This window comes from Schistocerca piceifrons, chromosome 2 (assembly GCF_021461385.2).
Source record: "Schistocerca piceifrons isolate TAMUIC-IGC-003096 chromosome 2, iqSchPice1.1, whole genome shotgun sequence".
Taxonomy (NCBI): domain Eukaryota; kingdom Metazoa; phylum Arthropoda; class Insecta; order Orthoptera; family Acrididae; genus Schistocerca; species Schistocerca piceifrons.
Genome location: NC_060139.1, coordinates 1,005,047,507 through 1,005,072,947, shown reverse-complemented (window position 1 = coordinate 1,005,072,947; position 25,441 = coordinate 1,005,047,507). Strand labels below are relative to the sequence as shown.

Sequence of the window (25,441 nt, the reverse complement as noted above, 5' to 3'; positions counted from 1 at the left end):
TGAACTAAATGTCGTACAGTGAAGAAATTTTCTGGTATATTCAGTGGTATATGTGAACAAAATTTGCAAAATATGCCACGAATACTGTTAGTAGTAAGAAAGGAATAAACTAAAACGTCATGCTTCATGTGGTAGTTTTATTGCGTGAACACTGAAAAGAGAGTAAGAAAACAAGCTTTTTCCTTTCAATATTTTCTGCGGGTCGTTAGCGAGAAAAAATTTCATAAAGGTTTGAAATTACGTGTAAAGGATGTTGCAAGTCTCTGAGTATTCTCATTCTCAAATGATGTTTGACCAAAGTACGGGTATTACCACGTTGTGGTCTTTGTCAGCCCCACCACCACCCCTTTAATAACTGGGTGGCTCTTATTCCCACAGTAATTCTTTCCAGAGAGAAAACTATATGTGTACCAAGTTTGGTGGAAATCGGTCTACCGGTTTGGTAGAAGATGTGGAACATACATGCGTATGTATGTATACTTACATAATTTAATGACCGATTTTGCAGCGTAGAAGCCATGTTATCAAGTTATATGTGTTAAATCCCGACATTAAACTTGCGACATGGATGCGACCGAATATTCCTTGCCTATTAATAAACGACGCAATGAGTGGGCACTGAAAAAATTTTGCGATGGCTGTGGCATTCGAAACAGTATCGTCCGCAGAACGTGCAAAATTAAAAATTTGAAGATCATAGTCGGCGTCTTCAATTTTGCGTCACAACGCAGGAGGTGTAGAAGATGAACATTTGGACTCCAAGCCGATGTTTAGCGATGAAGCAACTTTCCATTTATATGGAAAGCTTGATCGCCACAATATGAGAACTAGAGAGAGTGGGGCCTGTGTAGTACATGAACAACATTCGCCGCAGGTTAATTTACTTCCGTGCAATGTCTCAGACGAAGTATCTGGCCGTTTTTCTTGTATGAAAAGGCTTTGCTGGTAGGTCTTACCTTCATACTCGTATGTTGCCATCATGGTGTTCTACACAACTGACTGCCGATTCGGATGATTTTATCTTGCAAGAAGGCGGGGCACTCCACAACGGAGCATCGATGCTCGTCGCTATCTGGGCGACGAACCTCCACGTCTCTGGACTGGGAGTATTGATCAAGATGTGGCTCTGTTTCCTTGGTCCCTCAGGTCGCCTGACCTCACACCTTGTGACGTTTTCCTTTGGGTGTAGATTGAGGACCGTCTTTATGTACTCCCAATGCCAAGAACATTTAAAATGCTGAGAGAACGCATCAGTGCCGCTGTGATGACCATCGACAGGATGTTGCTACACAGTGTATGGAAATAGCTTGATAACTGCTTGGACGTGTGTCTTGTGACCAGACGGGCATTCGTAGAACATTTGTGGAGTGAAGAAGCAAACATGGCGAGTTCAAGCATCTATTTCTGCATCAGGCATATTTGTACATCTAACATAATGAAAAATTTGTAACTCAGGAAACGAGTGATTCATTTATGGCAGCACTGTACTTCTTTATTAAAATTATTTTCTCTTTTGACGTAGTCGACTCGTCTTTTTTGAGAAACAAAGGCAAGGAGGCAATTAACGCGTCAAAACAAAGGGTTCCTCCATGAAGAGATATTTGGTTTTCTTATGTTAAAGGATTGCATGAAAATGAACAAACAGAGAAAAACCGCAAGACCAAGAAGGAGATGTGCGATACACACGAAAGATGGTGGGCGAGTATGTACAGCTGAAAGATGATGTCTGGTCAAATTTCGGCCGCATAAGAGTGGTGCTAGTAGAAACTCGATGAGGATGCTCGCTATAACGATCGTGAGCGTTAGTTGCGTTTCACATTGGGCGTGGTGAGTTGATGTAAGTAAAAAATGCCTTTAACGCCACAAAGACGCCGTTATGAACACTTCATTGAGTTTTAATGAGATCGCGCAATAGGGCTACGAGAATCTGGATTATCCTTCTGCAGTATTGCAGAAAGACTTGGGAAGAATGTAGCCACTGTAGATGACTGCTGGCACCGGTGTTTACGAGTATGTGCAGTCGCAGGAGGATCGGGCTCCACAGGGCCACGTGGCTCTGCCGACAGGGGACACCATCGCATGTCCCCGGCACATTGTACCGCATATGCAGCAGCAGCAATTTCAGGAGCAGTAGGCACCACAGTGAGGAAACGAACTGTTACAAATTGATTACTGCAAGGACAGCTCCGAGCGAGACGCCTTTTAGTGTGCATTTCACTGACTCCAAATCATCGCCATCTGTGACTTCAGTGGTGTCAAGCAAGAGCTCATTGGAGAGCTAGGTAGATATCTACTGTGTTTTCTGTTGAGTTCTGGTTTTGCCTCGACGTCCATGATAGCGATGTGTTGGTTAGAAGCTGGCCAACTGATTGTCCGCAACCTACCCGTCTGAATCGAAACCTGTTGTAACGGTCTGGGGTGCGAATGTGTATGACATCAGGAGCATTACTGTGGTTATCCCACGCATCCTGATTGAAAATATGTGGGGCAGTCTGGTGATTCGACCTGTTGTGCTCCCATTCACGAACGCCATTCCAGGGGGTGATTTCCAGCAGGATAACGCTCACCCACATACTGCTGTCCACAAACATAATTAAACGTCGCTGTGTTGACCAACCAAGTGCAATAGGCAAGGAACTCCAGCCCACAAACTAACACCCAGTACCTGTACAACACAATGCATTCACGTTTGTATGCTTACATTTAGCAAGGATTCACTTACACCGGTTATTAAAGTACCTGCGTTTAATTTCTGCAACGACTTATCTCGAGAATACATCAATCTATTACCTTGCGATGTTAACCATTTACCTATGTTACCTAGACAGACATACTTCTGAAATTTCATTCTTTCTTTCTTATACTTGTGCCTTGTTCCTGCAATGACGCAGGGTCGGCATGGTTAATCGGAATTGGCAAGGTTAATTTAAGGGGTGGCCGGATGCCCTTCCTGCCGCCACCCCATAGCCCCCAGGATGGAATTAGTATAGCCCAGCTATCAGTGTCTATCGTAATTCATGGAATAGTGCGAATGTGTTCAGATGTCTGCGAGCCGTGTAACTGAGACGGAACGTGGGGATCAGCCCGGTATTCACCTAGTGGGATGTGGAAAACCGCCTAAAAACCACATCCAGGCTGGCCGGCACACCGGCCTCCGTCGTTAAGCCGCCAGACGAATTCGATCTGGGGCCGGGGCGCCTATCTGAGTCCAGGAAGCAGCGCATTAGCGCTCTCGGCTAACCTGGCGGTTAAATTTCTGAAATTTCACTATTCTGCATTAATTTTCTTTTTTTTTTTTTTTTTTTGTTGCATTTCCATTTCGTCAGTGTAGCTTTATGAACGTTCGGGATTTTTACGTTACAGTTTGGAATGGCCGCGTATAATTGGTCCCAGCGTGATATGCACATACCTGCAAGGGGGCTGGGGAGGGTGGCCTCCGGCGTTGGCTTGACCGCTGGCAGGAGGCGCAGCCGCAGAGGTGGGGGCTGTACTGGAGGAGGATGTGGGGCTGAGCAGGCGTGGCCGCGGCACGCAGTACTCGGACTGGCTGCTGCCCGGAGGCGGAGGGGGCGGCTGTTGCTGCGGCGGCAGCGGCTCCTCCAGCTCGGCGGGCGGCTCCATGGTCCAGGCGGGGCTGAAGGGCTGCGCCGGCGTGTTGGGGTACGTGGTCGCCGTCGACGAGCGAGACATGGCGCCCAGCTTGCTCATGCAGCTCACGCATCGGTCCAGGCCCATAGCTGTAAGCACCGAAAAGCCACTAAGCAATTGCACGCCACTCAGCAACATACGTAGCCCTCAAAATTTCTGGTATGTCTACTGGAAGTTCTTTTCAAATATCACTTAATAGGAAGATTTTCCTTCTTGTTGTTGTTGTTACTGTTGCGGTCTTCAGTCCGAAGACTGATTTAATTCAGCTCTCCATGCTACTCTGTTTTGTTCGAGCCTCTTCTTATCCGACTAACTATTGCGACCTACATCTTTTCTGAATCTGCTTACTGCATTCATCTCAACGTCTACCCTACAATTTTTACTCCCCCTCACTTACCTGCAGTGTTAAGTTGGTGATCCCTTGATGTCTCAGAATGAGACGTCTCAACCGATCCATTCTTTCCGGCAAAGTTTTGCCACAAATTCCTCCCCCCAATTCCATTCAGTACTTCCTCGTTAGTTGCGTGATCGACCCACCTAATCTTCTACATTCTTCTGTAGCACCAACTTTCGAAAGCTTCTATTCTCTTTTCGTCGAAACCGTTTATCCTGCATCTTTCACTTCCATACATTGCCACTCTCCAGACAAATGCCTTCTGAAAAGCCTTCCTAACACTTAAATTTATATTCGATGTTAAGAAATGTTTCTTGTTCAGAAACTCTTTCCCTGCCATTGTCAGTCTACATTTTATATCCTCTCAACTTCAGCTATTATCAGTTATTTTTTTGCCCAAATACCAAAACTCTTTTACTACTTTAAGTGTCTCGGTTCCAAATCTAACTCCCTTACCATCTCTCGATTTAGTTCGACTACGTTCCATTACCTTTGTTTTGCTTTTGTTGATGTTTATGTGGTATCCTCCTTTCAGCATACTGTTCATTCCCTTCAACAGGCTTTCAAAGTCATTTGTTGTCTCTGACAGAATTAGAAATCCATTGACAAACCTCGAACTTTGTATTTCTTTTCCCTGAACTTAAAGATTCCTACTTCAAATTTCTGTTTGGTTTCCTTTACTGATTGCTCAATGTATATATTGAATAACATCGGAGAAAGGCTACAACCGTGTCTCACTCCCTTTTCAGCCACTGCCTCCCTTTCATGCGCCTCGACTCTTATAATTGCCGTCTGGTTTCTGTACAAGTTGTAAATAGCCTTTCGCTCCCTTTATTTTACACCTGATACCTCCAGAATTTCAAAGAAAGTATTCCAATTACCATTGTCAAAAGCTTTCTCTAGGCCCACAAATGCTGTAAATGTAAGTTTGCCTTTTCTGAACCCATCTTCTAAGAGAAGTCTTAGGGTCAGTATTGTCTCGCGTGTTCCTACATTTCTCCGAAATCCAAACTGATCTTCCCAAGATAGGCTTCTACCTGTCTTTCCATTCTCTCTAAAAGAGAACGCGATATGAATTGTGTAGAGTTTGTTTGTGATATTCCTCTAAAGTCACACTGGAACACTAAATCTGTCTTAGCGACATCTACGTACACTTCTACCACTAACAGTGACATCCTTTACCATTCTCCAAGCAAACAGAGCGGGGCAGAAACAACTGTTTATATTCCTCCGTACCAACCTTAACTGGTCTTACCGTATGTTCGTGGTCCTTGGCTGCAATAGCATCGGTCTGGAGTCAGCAGAATCCCAGTTCTCTAAATTTTCTTAACAGCGTTCCTCTAAAAGAACGTCACCTTACCTCTGAGGATTTCCATTTGGCTTCCCAAAGCAGCTACAAAAACTTGTGTGTCGGTCGAACCTACAGATAAAAAATATAGCAGTCCGCTTCTGAATTGCTTCGATGTCTTCCTTTAATCCCACCTTCTGGGGATTCCAAACACTTGTGCAATATTCAAGAACTGAACACACTAGTGTTCTATGTGCGGTCTCCTTCACAGATGAAGCACACTTTCTCAGAATTATCTGAATAAAATGAATTCGACCATTCGCCTTTCCTACCACAATCCTCACATTCTCATTCCATTTTAAATCACTCTGAAACGTTATCCTTAGGTATTTAATCGCTCTGAATGTGTCATGTTGCACACTACTAATGCTGTATTCCAACATTAAGGCATTGTTTTTTCTACTCATCTGCATTAAGTTACTTTATTCTACATTAGACTTTGTTTCCGTCCAGCACATCAACCAGAAATATTGTCTAAGTCATCTTATATCGTTCTACAGTCACTCAAAGGCGACAGTTTGCCGTTTACACCACAGCATAATCAGCAGTTCAGTAATCAAAATTTTTTTTGGTATGATTTTTTTTTATTTTGCTTCCGGAGAAAAGCATATTTGGGGTGGTCAGCTACTAACATCCTGCATAGCACTGAATGCCAAAGTATAACGGACTGTAAGGGACAGCAATGCACCGGCTTTACGCACAAAAAGGCGATCTGTGGAAACCTTTCGCACTAAGAGAAGTGTTGGCTAATGTGAACATACCAAGAAAATCACTGTTTCGCAATGGAGAGACCTTACGGTGAAAGGCTTATAATCGACTGAGGCGATTCGTCGCAACCGGCTGTTTGCACTGGGACTATGAATTTTTCCGCTTTAACCTGGTTCAAATAGCTCTGAGCACTATCGGACTTAACATCTGTGGTCATCAGTCCCCTAGAACGTAGAACTATTTAAACCTAACTAACCTAAGGACATCACAAACATCCATGCCCGAGGCAGGATTCGAACCTGCGACCGTAGCAGTCGCGCGGTTCCAGACTGTAGCGCCTAGAACCGATCGGCCACCACGGCCGGCCCACTTTAACCTGTACCTCCTTGAGAAATGTAACGAGGGAGCTAACATTTCTGTAGGTGTGCGACCACCCTGAAACCATCTGGAGACTCCTCAAGGTGGTAAGCCTGTTTGCGATACACCTGGCGGACGAGGCCGTGAGATCGCTGCAGGTCGCATGCACGTTAAGGTTCATCCATAAAAGCTGAATGTTGACAACCTAGAACGAGGATTAGAGAAGACAGGAACTGGTCAGGAGGAATCGTCATCCAATGATAAGATTTTTCGATAAACTGCCAGCGCTCTGGAAGCGCTAGAAAGGGAGACTGGATGAAAACCGGCGAGGTGGAGAGCGTGGAGTGATGAGATTCTGATATCACATTCGGTGGTCTTTTCGATGCAGGCAGTGATGGCAGAGAATTCATTATGATCTTTTCGAGAAGCTTCGCCTTGGGATTCGTTGTCAGCACTTGGTCTGCACTTACCCTTCCATTTTATGCAAAGCTGCGTGGATTGGCCGCGCGGTTTCAGTCGTCATGTCACGGACTGTGCGGCCGCTCCCACCGGAAGTTCGAGTCCTCCCTCGGGCATGGGTGTGTGCGTTGTTCTTAGCATAAGTTAATTTAAGTAATGTGTAAGTCTAGGGACCGATGACGTAAGCAGTTTGATCCCTTAGAAATTCACAGACATTTTTTGTTATCCAGTGATATCTAGTCATTCGGGATTTCATTCGAATCCATCTGATTAACTCATGAGATTTCAGCTTTGTTTTCCTTCCTCTCGCCAGTCACTACACATTACATCACGTTGTTTTTACTTCTTATTCCAACAGTGATCTGAGTTTTGACTCTTCTGACATATAGTCATTCTGATAATCACTGTGCTGCCTCTGTAATCCAGGCGCATCCAAAATTCACGCTGATCCAAGGGACTACCCCTCGTATTGCTGCTACCCTAAAAGTAAACGCGCCAGTCGTGCGACCCTCGCCAGCGGACCCTTGCATTAATTTTCTCGACCTGTACAAATGAGCCGGCCGTGTGGCCGTGCGGTTCTAGGCACTGCAGTCTGGAGCCGAGCGACCGCTGCGATCGCAGGCTCGAATCCTGCCTCGGGCATGGATGTGTGTGATGTCCTTAGGTTAGTTAGGTTTAATTAGTTCTAAGTTCTAGGCGACTGATGACCTCAGAAGTTAATTCGCACAGCGCTCAGAGCCATTTTGTACAAATGGAACAGGACATTCAACTACCATGAACCGTCCACTCGCACAAATGAAGGAAAGACAGCAGCCCAAGACACCTGCCACCGCCGATCGAGGTTGACCGACAGCCGACAACCAATTCAAGACTTCAGTGAAGTGTAACTGTCAAGGTAGCTCCACAGTGTAACCAATTGTACTGCGTTTACCTAGTCCAAGATCCCTGTGATATTGTACACTATATGATGAAAAGTATGTAGGCACCCCTACGTAATGCAGAATTGACTACTAGATGTCACGAGACGCGGACCCGCCAATGTAAAAGGAGGCGGAGAGTATTATCTGGTCAGCAGAGAAGCAATTACAGCATAATGGGTGAGTCAGGAGAACTGTGTGCTTTCGAAAGTCGACTAGTCATCAAGGAAATTTAAATCCTTCAAAAGGTGCCCAAATTGACTGTTGGAGAGGTGACTACCAAGTCGAAACTCGAAAGAACAAACACAGCTACACCAAAATCACGCAGACGTCACGTGCTGACGAACAGGAAGGGTCCACTATCGGGGTAAGTGGTTGTAACAAATTGCATGAAACCGGTGGAAAGAACAATTCGTTTTATCCAAGAATCACACCGTTTGGCAATGTGATAGAAGGGTTTGAATTAGGGAGATGCTAAAGAACGTTATCTGCCATCATCTGTAGGTCGGACAGTGAAGTATGGGATAGATGGTGTTAAGGTAAGGAGGTGTTGTCGTGCTTAGGATGTGATTCATTACTGTGCATAGGAAAACACTAATTGTGGCAGGATTTGGAGAAATCACGGAAAACCTAAATCTGGATCGTGGGACGCCGACATTAACCGTCGTCCCCTTAACACGAGTCCAGAATCGTCATAACGAAGGTTCCGTGAGGAAATGGTTCGTGCACAATAATATTCCTGAAATTAACTGTCCCGCCCAGAGCCCCAAAGGGAACGCTGTTGAACTCCTTTGGGATCAGTAAGAACATCGATTTCACCACAGAATCCAATGTAATTACCGTCTCCAGTTTCTGCTCTTGAAGAAGACTATGCTTCCATTCCTCAACAGATGTACAGCCAATGAAAGCGTCGACAGCAACATTCAAGCCCTCATGAAGGGGAAGCGCTGAACACACCTGACAGTGATTCAGACTAATAGGTGTGCGGAGTTTATGATCAATTTGTTCATTTGATGTTTCTTGTTTTCTTTTTGTACTTTTAATAAATAGTTTTGGTATTACTCTCAGTCATTCTTACGTTTTAGACGCATCCTGTGAAGTGGTGACTTTTGGTTTGATTAACGTTAATCGAGTCTGGAGCAAAATAAATCAATTAATGGTTCCCTATATTTACAGAAGAGTTCCCATTCAATACATTTTAGTGCCCACAGTGGGCTCAGTACTATACAAATTACCAATTTTTTGGCGGCCAGCATGAAGCTTGATGATGCGTGAATTTGGAATTGGTATAAAGAGGAGAGTTGGGAAGGAAACTGGGTAACTCCAGAGGTCTGTGACTGGTGCTGGCATTGGTCTGCTAATGCTCGGAGCTACTAGCAGGCCTCAAGTCGCAGAATTTTAGGTAGTCGTTATTAGTGGATGTCTATTTCTTTCCCTTCAACACCTTTTCAGTATTCTTTCTAAAATGGGGACATGACGTCAGGCGCACTGTTTGGGGTTGCCAGAACTTCCGGTGCGCCATCGTCATCCTATGTGTCACCAAAGCTTTTAATGCCTCATCCCAAGGTTGAATTGGTAGAAAGTGCAAAGGCAATCACGAACATGGAAAAGGGCAAATCAGTAATATTTTCTCTCACTCCATGCAAAAATTATCTGGAAGCTGAAGAGAAGGCAGGAGAGACAAAGAACATAAGAGAAACTTGTGGTGTCACCGCCTGACACCACACTTGCTAGGTGGTAGCTTAAATCGGCCGCGGTCCATTTAGTACATGTCGGACCCGCGTGTCGCCACTGTATGATCGCAGACCGAGCGCCACCACAAGGCAGGTCTCGAGATGCGGAAGAGCACTCGCCCCAGTTGTACGACGACTTTGCTAGTGACTACACTGACGAAGCCTTTCTCTCATTTGCCGAGAGACAGTTAGAATAGCCTTCAGCTAAGTCCATGGCTACGACCTAGCAAGGCGCCATTAGCCTTACATAGTTTGATAGTTATCGTATGAAATGTCTCATCAAGAATGCTGTATTCACATCAAAGAATAAAAGATAAGTATTCGAGGAGCTGCATACTTTTCTTATTAGAATTCACTACTTATCCTGTTCCAGAATTCACGCCCGTCTGCGTTAGATAGCGTGCATTTAGGCCTCCTCTATCTACAAGGTGTTGGCACATTTACCAACACATCAAAACTCAAAACAAAAAACTGTTTATGGTGAATAACAGAAACGGCCAAGCCATACGTAAGTTCCTGTAGCCGAGCAGTTCTAGGCGCTTCAGTCCGAAACCGCACTGCTGATACGGTTGCAGGTTCTAATCCTGTCTTGGGCATTAAGTCCCATAGTGCTTGATGCCGTTTAAAAAAAAAAGGTCACATGTTATTTCAAGTTGCACGAAACGACTAATGGAACGGGTACACCAACTGGAAAAAAATTAAATACAATATTCTTCAGCTTCTTCAGGCGAAGAAGGCGCAGACGAAGCATTCATATTTTGTAGTAAGCTATAATCAGGCCCATTATCGTTGAAGTGATGGATCCAGTGGTTCAGAATGCTCTGAGAATTATGGGACTTAACATTTGAGGTCATCAGTCCCATAGAACGTAGAACAACTTAAACCTAACTAACCTAAGGACATCACACACATCTATGCCCAAGGTAGGATTCGAACCTGCGACTGTAGCGGTCGCCCGGTTCCAGACTGCAGCACCTAGAACCGCTGGGTCACACCGCCCAGTGATGGATCCAGTGCTTATCTTGTTGTGCCTGGACTGATGAACTACGTTCCAGAGCTGACGAAGTAGACAAATGCTTCGTCTTCCATTTCTGTTCTTAATAACGTGTGTTTCCATTTTTTACTACGGACGATTACAGAGAACAATGCCTGTATTGGTGTAATAATTGGAAAATTCGAGGTTCTTCGTCAATAATCTGTATTGGTAATTACAGTAGGTTTATGGATCCCTTCTTAGTATTTTTAACGGTCTCTATAGAGGAGACAGGCAAAGTAATGTGAACATCTGTACTTATTTGGGAACGGTTTATTAATAAGAATTTGGGAATGTTTTATTAATAAGGAGTGGGACTCTCATTTGCTCCAATACAGCTGGAATTCTTCTTGGAATAATGGCACATAATGATTGTGTAATTTCCAGTGGAATGTTATCCAATTCTTCGATCAGAACCTGTTCTAATTCCTGTAGTGGCCAGGAAGGCGAAAATCAGCTCTGGAGTCTGCGCTCGAATACCGCCCACAAGGGTTCGATAGTGTTCAAGTCTGCGGAATGTGCTGCCCAGAGAAGAAGCTGCATGCTCCTCACACCACGATTGTACTATCCTGCTGTGGGAATGGGTGCATTATGGTCCTGAAATATGGCATCATTGTTGGGAAACAAAATTTAAATCACGGGGTGCATCTGATCATCTAAAATGTTCATATATTCGTTGGCTGTAACACGGCCTTTGAGACTAATGATGGGACCAGCAGAATACTATGATATGGCTGACCACACCATCACACTTCCACATCCATGCTTAACCGCTGGCATCAAGCAATCAGAGTTGTAGGCTTCTTTTGGCCTTCTCTAGACGTAAAGCCAACCCGATGGGGGAAATAGCGAAAACGTTGATTCGTCGAACCCTATGACGTGTTTCCACTGATCAGGCATCCACGATTTATGCTCCTGACACTATTTTTTACGCTACTTTGCGTTGCTTGCCGTCACTAATGTTTTCGGTATAGCAGCTCATCCATGAACGATCGCTTTATCGAGTTCTCAGCGGACAGTGTCGATAGATACGGGGTCTCGAAGATGGCTGTTGAGCAGTGTAGTCACTAAAGCCACTGTAGTTTTGTGCTGTTTTGACACAATTCGTGTTAGCACACGACGTTCTGTGTCATTTAGTTTTGATTTGTGCCAACTATTACGTTTACACGACGATGTCTTTCCATGTTTTGTGTAGACTGTCATGACTGTTGAAACACGTGCTCTTGAAACGTTCAATAAGTTGGCTGTGTTGGTTACTGGCGCTCCAGCTGATCGGTCCCCCGCAATCTGCCCTCTTTGGAATTCTGTTAGGTCTTTCATTGCACGTCGACCTCAGCCTCTGAATGCGAATACAAAGCGTCCACTACTCGTAAACAACATGCACTGATGCCTAGTCCGTACTGAACACTCACAGTCCAGCGCGACACGTGCCTCACCTGCGTAGTTGACTATGAAATACAACCATCTCATTACTACCACACAAGGATCTATTATTCTGCCTATCCCCTGTATGTTCTGATTTACCGTTTTGCAGCAGAATAAAAATTTATCTAATTTTAAAGTTATTTCATTCATTTAAATGGGTATCTTAGTTCTTCACTTAACAAAGTGAATACTGTGATTCTTTAACTTCTCCCGGTATATTTCTTGCTCGAACAGTCCACGGGTGTACTGCCGGTCCATAGTGTCCAACGGGCACAATATTTCGGTGATCAGACATGTCGCCATCGGTAGGTGCCCTGACGAACTGAGCTCCTGAGGACGGGCGGCCGTCGTAAATCCCCTCCCCTCTGCGAGGCGTTCTCTCCGCGGTCCGCGCCCGCGGCCGCGCGTCGGCGGTCGCTGAGAGGCTGGCGTCGGCGTCTGTGGTGGCGTCGGTGTAACTGCCTCGTCCGCCCTGGTCGCTCGTTCGTTTTCTTTGTTGAGCCTCTTTTTAATTAGACTCAGTGCTGGTTCCCATGCCTTGCTGAGGTTACAGCCGCAATGTCTGTTGATGAATCCGTCCCTCGTACGAATTTTGACAGCCTCTGTAACGACGCTGTCCCAGTATTTAGATGTCTGTGTCAAGACCCTGGTATGTTGGTAGTCCATTTCGCGATTTTCGGACAAACAGTGTTCCGCGACTGCCGACTTGTTGGGGTACATAAGTCGAGTGTGCCTCTGATGTTCTCGGCAACGATCTTTGATGGTGCGCACTGTCTGTCCAATGTAAGTCTTCCCACACTCACAGGGAATCTGGTAATGCCGGCCTTCCGCAAACCGAGATCGTCTTCGACACTTCCCAATAATGCTCGTGTTTTATTGGGCGGGCAAAACACAGTTCCTACTCGGTGTTTCCTCAATATTCGTCCTATTTTCCCAGATATTGCGCCAGTATACGGTATACAGGCGGTGGCTATCTCTTCCTCCGTGACTTCGTCCATCTCCACACGCTGTACTGTAGAGGTGGGGCGGAGAGCGCGTCTGATCTGCCATTCCGAGTACCCGTTTTCCGAAATACAGTTTTGAGGTGTTCCGGCTCATGGGGCAGATTCTCTGCTTCCGAGATGGTGCGAGCTCTGTGCACCAGTGTTTTTAGTAGCCCATTCCTCCGCGAACGGTGGTGGCAGCTATTTGCTTGCAAATACAGGTCGGTGTGGGTTTTCTTCCTGTATACCCCATAGCTCAGGGTGCCATACGCTCTTCTTTTGACCATGACGTCCAGGAATGGTAAACTTCCTTCTGCTTCGGTCTCCATAGTGAATTTGATGTTCGGGTGTACGGAGTTCAGGTGTGTAAGGAAGTCTAGGAGCTTGTCCCTTCCATGGGGCCATATCACGAACGTGTCATCAACATAACGTAGAAAACAAGTAGGTTTCCATTTGGATGGCGCCAAAGCTTCCTCCTCGAAATACTCCATATATAGAAATTCGCGGCTACAGGCTAAAGTGGGCTCCCCATTGCGACTCCTTCTGTTTGCCCATAGTATTCCCCATAAGGATACATTGAGAAGATGCAGAGCCTGCTGAGTGACTAATCTTACTGGAAGACCCCACAAAGGTGAATACTTTTTACGCTGATGAAGGTTATTCTAAACTGACGGCGGGCATGTTGTCGAATACGTAAGACACCTACCTGATTAACCATAATCTGCAAACTTATTGTCTACTGAACGTAACTTATATGAATTAAAAGTTATGCCCTGCTTTCCCCTCCTATTGGAACGCCCACACTGCAGGCAGGTTACAGGTGGGCAGGAGCAGAGCGGCTAGCACAGTGGCACAGTGGCGGCACCCACCGGGCGTGATCGCGCCGTGACCCGCTGCGGGCGGCCAGCAGTAGTGCTGGTCGGAGGAGAGGTCGCTGACGGAGCCCGCGTCGCCGCAGCCGTAGTTGCTGTCCAGCTCCAGCTGCAGCTGGCCGCCGCCGCCGCAGCCCACAGGCGTCGTCTCCGTCGACATCCACATGGGCGGCTCGCCCTCTCCCGTCCCGTGCAACCTGCGCAACATCAGTTTCATTCAATCAGTGCCGTGGTGCAGCAGCATGCTTCGGTACGAGGATACCTTAATGAGCTACTAATGTGTCGTCCTGTGCAGGGAAGAGACCCCCCCCCCCCCAAGAGGGATCACTACCGATAAAATTTTATTAAATAATTTTTCCATTCATAATGTACGGCAGTAGCCGGCTTAGGCAAACTGTAGTGGAAGGTGCTGGACGGAAGACCGTGGTCGGCACATCCCTGCCACGTGCTCCTCGGTCAGGCTCTAGTCCGACAAGTTGGTTGCGCTGACGAGGGTACGCACATCTTTCTCATTTGTCCAAAAATACGAGGCCATTTTTATAAGTACCTTTTTTATTACATAAACACAACTGTATTTTTGAACTTACTTGTTACTTCATCAAAATATGTGTCTTAATCAACACATCAGCACAATTTCTGTACATATTACAGCATTCACCATCACAAACAACCATTTTCTGAACTTCATATTGAGCAGACCTCACCTTTCCCAACCACTACTGAACGGTCATTTTAACGTCATAGTTATTAATCAGGTTACCTTCCATTCAGAAGGCTGTTGCACGCAACGACTGTTATATTGACTTGTAAACAATAGATTTCAGCTATCAGTCGTCCTTTTTAAATTTTATTGGCAGATCCAGATTTCAGCTAGAAACTAGCCATTCTCAGTGTACTGTCATTTTTTATCAATGCATGTTCATTAAACTGTGGATGAAGCCCGACCAACAGGCATTACATGCATTGATCAAAAATGATAGTGCATTGAGAATGGCTAGTTTCTAGCTGAAATCTAGATCTGCCAATAAAATTTAATTTAAAAACGACGACTGATAGCAAATCTGTTATTTACAAGTCATAGTTATTTACATGGCGCTCACCACTTAAGAACTTTTGAAACCTGAGCAAGTTCGTTAGAAATGTCAACAATACAATCTTTAAGCCACTCGGGGCATTGCCTTTTGTATATACTCATCATCGCTGAGGACAGAAACTTGAAATTTGAAGAAGGTGTGGATCTTATACTGTATACGTCGTTTAAGAAGGGATTTTTCGAAATTCCTAACGTAAGCGGGTGAATAGTGGATAAAAGCCTTTTTTGAAAAATGTCGCTATTAGGGAAAATTCGAAGCTAGATCTATGAAAATAGGCATTTGCGTTCGCGGTCAGAAATAAAGAAATACGTGTCACAGCAATTTTGAAATTTTACATCCTGGGGCTAAAACAGTAAGTGAGGGCTTTTTTTTGAAAATATGTCATTATTAAAGAATTACTTAAGTATTTAAAGCCACATCTATGAATACTGGTATTTGACTTATTGGTTACAAATTAAAATATTCTTTTTCTGTTGGTTTTGGAAACTGTACCCTAAGGGGGTGAAATAGGAGATGAGATATTTATGAAAATATTATGTAATCGAAGTATTTTTAACGCTAAATCTATGAAAATTTAAATTTAGATTCTCATTTAGGAATAAAAAATACGTGTTTCGCTGTTTCTGGAGACTCAACCCCTACTTGGGTGAAATGGGGGATGTAAGTTTTTATGGAAATATTTCATTGTGCAAACAGTTTTGAAGCTAAATCTTTGGAAACTGGTGTTTGACTTTGCGATTGGAGACGAAATAATACATGTTTCACTGTTTTTGGAAATTCAACACCTAAAGGGGTGAATATCGTCAGACTGATTCACTGACTCATCAACGCCCAGCCCAAACAACTAATGATATAAATTTGAAATTTGGAGGCATGTTTAAGGAGCGATTGTCCGAAACTCCACTCCTAAGGCGGTAAAATAGGGCTTTTGGAAAGTATGTCGCTATTAAGGGAATTTAGAAGCTAGAGGCGGCCGGGGTGGCCGTGCGGTTCTAGGCGCTACAGTCTGGAACCGCGTGACCGCTACGGTCGCAGGTTCGAATCCTGCCTCGGGCATGGATGTGTGTGATGTCCTTGGGTTAGTTAGGTTTAAGTAGTTCTAAGTTCTAGGGGACTGATAACCTTAGAAGTTAAGTCCTATAGTGCTCAGAGCCATTTGAACCATTTTAGAAGCTAGAACTATGAAAACTGGTCTCACGTTTCTCAGTCAGAAAATTAAAAAATGCATGTTCAGAATTTTTGGAAATTCAACCACTAAAGGGGTAAAACAGTGAATGAAAATTCTTTTGAAAATAAATAATTATTTAAATACTAAAGGATTTTTAAAGCTACATCTATGACAAATGATATTTGATTTCTCGTTTGGAAAAAAATACTTGTTTCAGTGTTCTGGAAATTCAGCCCCTAAGCGAGTGTAACAGGGGATGAAAATTTTTAAGAAAATATTTCGTTACATTAAAAAAATTTAAAGCTAAAATCGTGAAAATTGGTATATCTCTTGTCGGCTAAATGTAAAGAAATATTTGTTAGTAGATGAAAGTTGCTATGGAAATGTCTCCACAAGAACAGAAAAGGCATGATTAACAAAACCTTTGGACTCCAGCTGTCAGAATCGCTGTTCGGAACAGACCATATATACATGGTCATAATTAGTGTGAAAATCGTAGAAGAAGTTGCAGTTTGTGAACAACACATAAAATTCGATTAAATAAAAGCAAAAAATTTTCTGCAGGCCATACAGTCTATGTTTTAAATATCAGTACAGTTGCTCATTCCTTCAGGACGAATATTGAACAGTTTTCACAGATTTATTGCCAATGAAAGGATATATTAAGAGATGGCCAAGGTACCAATCATTACCCATGATGCGCAGTTTGACTGAGGCTAGTGCAATGGTTTGAGGTAGTCTTGTTCTGTAACACATCTCGATTATAGCTTTCTGTTTTGTACCAAGTTGAACGTGCAGATCATTTGATAGGACTAAGAAGATTAGAGAGTGTCTCCGATCGACGGAGGACAAACAGAATTCAGTCGGCGTGTCGGTAGTATAACACATACCATGTACACGTCAAAAATTCTATGTAGCAATGACTGGACGATCTATCAGTACCAGAATGATCCAACATAAGCTGCATTAGAAGTTGAGACATGGAGAAATAAGTTGTGGTAAAGCACGCATATAGTCGCACCAACAACAGCGTAAAATTAGCCGTCAGTCATGTTTTGGCTATGAAGAAGAACCCGTTCTCAGAAGACATAAAAATTCACAAGTACGACAGTAGTATCAACAGCGGAAAAGGGAAGAAGCCCTGATTTCCCCGCTGTAGAGAAGGACTCTTGCAGGTCACAAGGGGAAAACTACAATGGTAATCTCCAGGAAAGTACATATGACCTCTGGCCGCGTGACGGACTTCAGTCCACCAGCTGCAGTGGAGGGTGAAGATTTGACCACAGAAGCCACTCCTACTTCTGAAATCACTAAAGGACAGCTAGTCGAAAATTCTGAGACGAACACGAACTTTCGCCACATCAGAAAATAGAAACCCTCTGTGAACCGTAGACCAAGAGATGATTTCTGTATGGAAGAAATTTTTGTGTCTCGTAGACTGGTTTAGTAGACGGTTTAAGTCACACAGAGACTATTTCAGGAACAAAACATATCATCAACAAGTAAATATACTGGAAAACGGAAAGTTCACAGAAGAAAGTTATACATATAATTGTTTTAGTCAGTATTCTTTCTCCTTGGATGAAGATGAAATTAAGACGATGTAAAGCATGAATCAGAAGGTTATCATGGAAACTTGCTCTGGTCACTTTAGCGTAAATACAGACATCGTGTGTCTTGCTAGAAGTGCAAAAACTTCAGATTTCTCTAAACTGATGTTTTTGTCAAAAGTCAAATTGCAATCTGTTTTATTTGCACAACGAACTATCGTGCGGTAGCCCTCTTTATCTTCAAGCTTTGCCGCAGAGACTACTTACCACTAACACCTATTTCACTTTTATCCCACTTGAAACGTAATAGCTATTTTAAAGTATTAAAATCTTAATAAATGGTTCAAGTGGCTCTGAGCACTATGGGACTTAAAATCTGAGGTCATCAGTCCCCTAGAACTTAGAACTACTTAAATCTAGCTAACCTAAGGACATCACACACATCCATGCCCGAGGCAGGATTCGAACCTGCGACCGTAGCAGTCGCGCGGTTCCGGACTGAAGCGCCTAGAACCGCTCGGCCACAGCGGCCGGCTAAAATCTTAATAAAGATGGACTAAAAAGTGTAAAATACTTTTATCAATATCGTGCGTGATAACTTTCCACTGCCAGTGAATGAGTAACCTCTCCCGTTGAGAATACATTGGTGGATCAATGGGTATGTGGTAAACACATCGGCAGATACCTGATACGAATTATTCACGAAGGTTGCAAAGAAAACTTGAAGTGAATTCTCCATAGATTGCACCAGTGAAATTTGGTTGTATGGGCATCGAATACTAAATCTGTAAAGTTCGTCACATGGTATGCCCTATGAGATACATACAGACATAAAGTGTGATTCATTCATAACTATTGCTGGGGTTTTTGGGACGACTGTGCAATAGCTGCCAGACACAGAAATATCACCCACGTCAGTGGACAGAGAGCAACATTATAAGTTTGAGTATATAATGTGCGCAGTGGCGGAGTTGCAGAGCTTGCCATTAGGGTGCACGTTTGTCTGAACATCTAGACAAATCATCTGCTTCGTATTTACATATCGAATTAGTGTGTGCCAGCACGTTGGCAACCCTATAACCACCTTTCCAAAATGGGTCGCTGCATTGCGCCTTCCTCGACAGAAGGAGCTACGACTTCAGTGAACCGTTTGATGTGTTATAAATGGTGCTCATAATGAGCACCTGTTATATGAGTTGCAAACCTGGGAGAAGCTCTGTCCATTGATACGTATAACTTTCTGTATGTTTCATATAACGTGTCCGAGTAAAGTATGCAAAAGTATAAATCGTAGTAACTTGAAAAGTAATTGAGATATTTGTCGATGGTACGCTAACGCAAATTTGTTTTTACACGCAAAATACACATGGACATGGGCACAATTAGGGGCACGAGAGACATCTGATTTGTATTCCACTACTCTCCATGCGTTTTGAATGCGTATTTGCGATAGCTGCACGAATGCGATGGTGCAGATCTGGTAGATCACGAACTGGTGTCTGCTACACTTACCCCTTGATAAACCCCCAAAGAAAAAAGTGTTGCGGAATGTCTGTGCCTCTAGATGGCCAAGCAATAGATGGACTCCCTCTTCCCATCCAGGGACCTGTGCAAACATGATCCAAGAAATCCCTCACAATGTTCTCAAGTTGTATGGCGCGCCATCTTCTTCAATGATCACGTCACGAGGAAGTGTGGCAAAGCATCTCCAAATTGTCTGTGTACGTTGTTGTCTCCGAAGTGTCTACGTACCTTGTGCGTTTACCGGAGGCTCCAGGAAAAAGAATGCGCAAGTAACCCTGAGTCATGTTCAAAAATGGTTCAAATGGCTCTGAGCACTATGGGACTTAACAGCTGTGGTCATCAGTCCCCTAGAACTTAGAACTACTTAAACCTAACTAACCTAAGGACATCACACACAGCCATGCCCGAGGCAGGATTCGAACCTGGGACCGCAGCGGTCGCGCGGTTCCAGACTGTAGCGCCTAGAACCGCTCGGCCATCCGGCCGGCCCGTAACTATATATATATATATAGAACATGTCCGAAAGAACAGACACCATCTTCAAATATAAATATCTCAATTATGTCTCAAGTTCTTAGATTTTATATTAAGATGTGTTTAACTCGGGCACCATGTAATTTGTGCCCAGTAAGTCGTCTTCTGACATGGGTGGAGGCTCTTATGAATAACACTGTACAGGGTGAATCAAAAAAGAGCTTTATAACTTTAGAATGATATAGAAATTTATTGAGATGACTTGCAGAGTAGTTAGGTATGTTATAATGTAGCAAATAATCTCAATTGTTGTTCACGTAGTACATTAGTACCCAATTCAGTCACTAGGAGCACCAGCGTTGTGTATATTTAAAATGGCTCCTTTCACTGGTACGGAGCATGTCCGCTGCGTGTTTTGGATTTACGGAACGAACTGTTCAACGCAGATCGCTGAAGAGTACCGAGGTGGGATGGTTTGCTACCGGCAAAACGGTGCACCATCTCATTTCTTCGCGGGAGTTCTATGTTTCCTCGATAATCGCTTCCTAGGCCGGTGAAGGACCAGTCGCACCCCAGACTTGACACCCCTGGAATTCTTTCTCTCGGCCAGAGGTTGAAAATACCACTACAGTTGTAAGGTTGTTTTTATTCAGAGCACGACCGGTTTGGGGCTCTTATAAGCCCGACTTCAGGTGTCGTAACTTTGTGCTGTGACCCCAAGCGACCGGGTGGACGAGTACTAGACGCGCTGTGCTACCAGCCAGCACAGTGAAGACCTTGTGTATGTTCCTCCCATAACAAGTAATTTAGCTGACATGAAAAGCTGAGTTTACGCTGCCTTTGCGTAAGTTACGCCCGATCTGCTGCAAGGAATGTGGCAAGTGACTGTTTATCAGTGGCATGTCTTTCGCATCACAAATAGTAGTCGCATCGAAACAAAATGACAGTTGACACTTTTTCGTGAAGCTTGGCGTCCTTTGCTACAGTGCGTCACATCTCCCGATTCTGTAAATTATCTCAATAAATTTCTGTATCATTCAAAAGTCGTAATGCCCTTTTCAACTCACCCAGTAGATTTAGGTATATCCACTATTATGTCGATCGCCACTCTCCTACTGTACGTTCTGTTATCGGGTTTCCCTACATGGCAGGCAGTACCGCAGAACAGCTACGCTGTGAGGGAAACAAACCAACAACCAAACAGGCGAAGACATCAGGTAAACACACCGAAGATTCCAGTCGATTGATAGGAACCTTTCCTTGCAGAGGTCCCCACGACATATCCGGCCACGGATTCCTACGCCGTGTTTCTATTGGCTCCAGGTCTCTATATAGGCCCGGTCGGTCGAAGGAAGACCAGTTTTCGTACGCTGCTAATGGCAACCGCTATAGCAGAGTCTCCGAGAAGACATCACCGAAGACGCTGTACTGCACCGCCGATCGAAGTACCAGCCGACCGAGAGGAACCACATCTCCGGCTAGATCGACGGACATCTATTGTACAGCCAGCTATTACACCTGCCTGTTACACTAAAAGCTCACCCTGGACGTAATGAATAACTACTGTGCGCTGAGGTACCTGCAGTGGCAGACGAGGTTCTCGGTGCTGGGCTGGCGGGAGAGAGCGCAGACGTCGTGCTGGCAGAGGCCGCAGCAGGCGGCGCTGCCGTTGGGCGGCGCGGCGGCGCCCTCTGCAGCCAGCAGGCGCTGCTGCAGCGCCTCGGCGCTGATGACGTCGGTGGGCTGGCGGTGGCGGCGCGGACTGCTCGCCGCTGCGACACAACCAGACAGAGAGTCGCGCTTAGCGTGCCCGCCGCAGCGGCAGCCGCAGCCGGCCCGGCGTCAGTCGCTGCAGTCCGTTCCCACGTAACAGCTGAACCGCGACCGCTCCTTGGGTGCTAAGGGACAAGCGGCGCTGCCTAAGTCACCGACAGCGGCTCTGTCCGTGTAAGCACCCGTCTGCAGGGCTCTAGTGGTATACACCGACGAGACAAAGCTAAAGAACCACCACCCACCGCCTGGTAGCTTTGCGTGCACGTCACGCGATAAATGTACAAGTGGCTCAGAGACGAAAGGGAGATCATTCTAGCGACAACACGGATCGGATAAGGCGAATATGCATATTGAGCAAGCAGTAAAGGAAATAAAAGAAAAATTTGGAGTAGTAATTAAAATTCATGGAGAAGAAATAAAAACTTGGAGGTTTGCCGACGACATTATAGTTTTGTCAGAGGCAGCGAAAGACCTCGAGGAGCGTTTGAGTGGAATGGACAGTGTGTTAAAAGGAGGATATAAGAAGAACATCAACAAGTGGAAACCGAGGATAATGAAATGTGTCGAAACAAATCAGGTGATGCTGAGGGAATTAGATTAGGAAGTGAGACACTTCAGGTAGTAGACGAGTAGCACTATTTGTGGAGAAAAATAAATGACGATGGTCGAAGTAGAGAGGACACAAAATGTAGGATGACTACGGCAAGGAAAGCGTTTCTGAAGAAGAGAAATTTCCTAACATCGAGTATAGGTTTAATTGTCAGGTAGCCTTTTCTGAAAGTATTTGTATGGAGTGTAGCAATGCATGGAAGTGAAAAATAGACAATAAACAGTTTAGACAACAAGAGAATAGAAGCTTTCGAAATGAGGTGCTACAGAAGAATGCTGAAGATTGGGCTGGTAGATCACGAAACTAATGGGGACGTTGTAAATAGATCTGGGGAGAAGAGGAAATTGTGGTACAACTTGTCTAGAAGAAGGGATCAGCTGGCAGGACACATTCTGAGGATTCAAGGGATGAAAAATTTATTATTGGAGGGAAGAGTGGAAGGTAAAAATCGTAGAGGGAGACCAAGAGATTAAAACACTGAGCAGATTCTGGATGATGTACGAGTGCTATAAGAAAAGTAAGGAACGATTGGTCGCGAAATGGAAACCACAGTGGAAATCAAAACTATTTTATTTCCAACAGGTAGCTACAACTTCCAGCTACTTATCTCTATAGTCGCCGGTCCGACTTAGACGTTTGTCGTAGCATTGTACCAACTTTCCAATACCCTCGTTATAGAAGGCAGCCGCCAGTGCTCTCCGCCAATTCTCTACGCTGGCCTACAGCTCATTGCCCGTGTCAAAATATTGTCTTCATAGCCAGCGGTTCATGTAAGCAGAGATGAAACTCAGAAGGAGACAAGTACGGGCTGTATTGTGGGTCATCAAACACTTCCACTTGAAAACGTTGCAGGAGCATCTTCACTGCCCCTGCAGAATGCGGCTGAGCGTTGTCTTGAAGAAGAAACAGCACGACAGTTACGTAATGTTGGCTGCATAGCTTCAGGCGAAGTTTCTCACCAGGTCCTTGTACTTGGGGGGAGATACTATTGATCTAGGTATCTTTATGTGCTCTCTGTGTGCTCAGAACTAAAAAGAACATCGGATTTTCAGTGTGGTTTCCATTTCGCGAATAACTCTCCTAGATTCCAGTAGTTAGTCGGAGATGAAGAATCTTGCACAGGGCAGAGTAGCATGGAGAGCTGTATCAAACCAGTCTCTGGACTGAAGACCAGAACAACAACAAGGCGAAATCCACTGACAAATGCGACTTTGAAAAATCGCAGATTGTTTTGGCTGTGCGTCAGTGGAACGAAAACCTCAGGAACGGCGAAGCTAACTGGCAATCCTCTGCTGAAGGAATTTGTAGCCATGAATATGCAACATACCAGGTGGATATAATTAAACTTTACCTATTTAACAAGGAAACTAATTACCGCACGAGTGCAAAATGTGGTAGAATTAATGTCAATGACATGGGGAAGAGAAATAATGCAGAATCACTTCACTTTTAATAATTTGTCACGGTACATCATATCATTACATTCCGTTACCATTACTGCAACAAAAGGAGCACAATATGGCGCCCATCAATATCCAGAAGAGTCTGAAAACGCTGGATTGCACTCTGCACATCAGAACGAAGCATCTCCGTAGGTATGCTGGCTACCTCTCTTGATATGCTGCGATTCAGATCAGCACATGTGTGAATGTTGCCCTGACAAACCCTGTCCCTCAGGTAGCCCCACAACCAGAAATCAAGTGATCGTGTCCGCCAACCATTTGGAAACGATCGGCTGATAATTCTATCGTTTCTAAAAGTGTTTTGGAGAAGCAGGTAAACTCCACGAGTGATGTGCAGTGGGGCGCAATCGTGCATGGAAACTGTAGAGTTCAATGGGTCTCTCTCCTGTATGGCGGGTATGGCATGCTGGCGAAGCATATCGCAGTAACGCTTGCCAGATACACTGAACGTCATTGGTCCTGGAGCGACAACCTGTTCAAAAAAGAATGTACCAATGATAAATGTAGCCGTGAAGCCACACGATACTGTGGCACGTTTACCATCCAGTGGAACTTCATGCACGGTGACTGGAGGTGAAGATTCCCACACTCGGCAATTCTGTGTGTTTACCTCACCCGTCAGAGAAAAATGAGCTTCGTCTGTCCATAGGATGTTCCACGGATAACCCTCGTCAACCCTGCCAGATAGTGGAGAGCTAAGTCAATACGACCTTGTGCGTCCTATGGTGCAAGCTGCTGAGCGATATGGATCTTGTACTGGTACCATTTGAGAATGGTTCGAAGCACCTTCCGTACAGTCGACCGTGGGATGTTCAATTGTCGTGACACAGCATGCGCACTGCCTGACGATCGGGAATTGCACGCAGATATCTCATCAACCATCTGTGGTGCAACCGGTGGGTGGACCATTTCCGGAGCGACGCTCAGTTCCTCAGTTGATTCTGAATTCTTCACCATATTCCGCGCAGCAGGTGGAGAAAGAAGATCCTTCCATAATCCATTCAGCAGGCGATATTCTCGAAGTGCAGCTGCAGCACTACTATTGTTTTGATAGTAGAACTTACAAATAATGCCCTGCTCCTTTTGTCCTTGTTCATGTTGACACATCAACAAGTACGCTGCGACTGGTCAGGGGCGTGAGACTATGAATCACGATAACTGATCACGGCACCAGGTGGCCACAGTTGGGATTGGACTGTGGCGCTGTGATGCATGGAAATAATGCACCCCATACTCTGGACTTAAATGCTACCAAATTTGGTACTCGTACGGCCATTAGTTTTCGTTTTATAACGTGCTGAACGTGAAAATTATAATCATCCGTGTTAGAACACATAACGTGAAGGTCGAGACATACTCGCTCTGTAAAGCAGGATAGGCCAGATCTGACGACAGGGTACAATGTTGGTGCAGGCGCAAGTGTTTCGGGGCACACCGCTCAATGTACGTTGTTGAACATGGCACTCTGCAGTGGACGACCCTACATATTCCCCTAGTATCTCAACGATATCGTCAGTTGCATTTTAGTGGGAATGGGTTCATTGAGGTTTGGCTGTGGATTCGTGGAAAAGTGTTCGAATGAATAAATTGGGCTCCCACGATACTTGTGGTAAGGGAAATCAGAGCTCGTACGGAAAGATATAGGTGTTCATTTTTCCCGCGCGCTATATTAGATTGGAATAATAGAGAATTGTGAGGGTGGTTCGATGAACCGTCTACCAGGCACTTAAATGTGATTTGCAGAGTATCCATGTAGATGTAGATAGATGTAGATACTTTTCTCTTACTGCAGAAGTTTATTCACCCAGATCTCACAAACATACACAGTGATTACTAGTTTCAGCGAAATCAAATCACCATCTTCAGGCCGGCCACGGTAGCCGAGCGGTTCTAGGCGCTGTAGTCCGG

General features: G+C 44.8%; 1 protein-coding gene across 1 annotated transcript in view; it reads right to left on the bottom strand.

Moving 5' to 3' along the window:
• The window catches only part of LOC124776052, a 403,057-nt gene that overhangs the window by 126,228 nt on the left and 251,388 nt on the right, over positions 1-25,441 (bottom strand). Inside the window, exons 7-9 of the mRNA XM_047250895.1 lie at positions 21,267-21,459; positions 13,875-14,074; positions 3,410-3,737 (exon numbers count right to left, since the gene is read on the bottom strand). Of these exons, the coding sequence (XP_047106851.1) occupies positions 3,410-3,737; positions 13,875-14,074; positions 21,267-21,459 (721 nt within the window). The remainder of the gene's footprint in view (positions 1-3,409; positions 3,738-13,874; positions 14,075-21,266; positions 21,460-25,441) is intronic.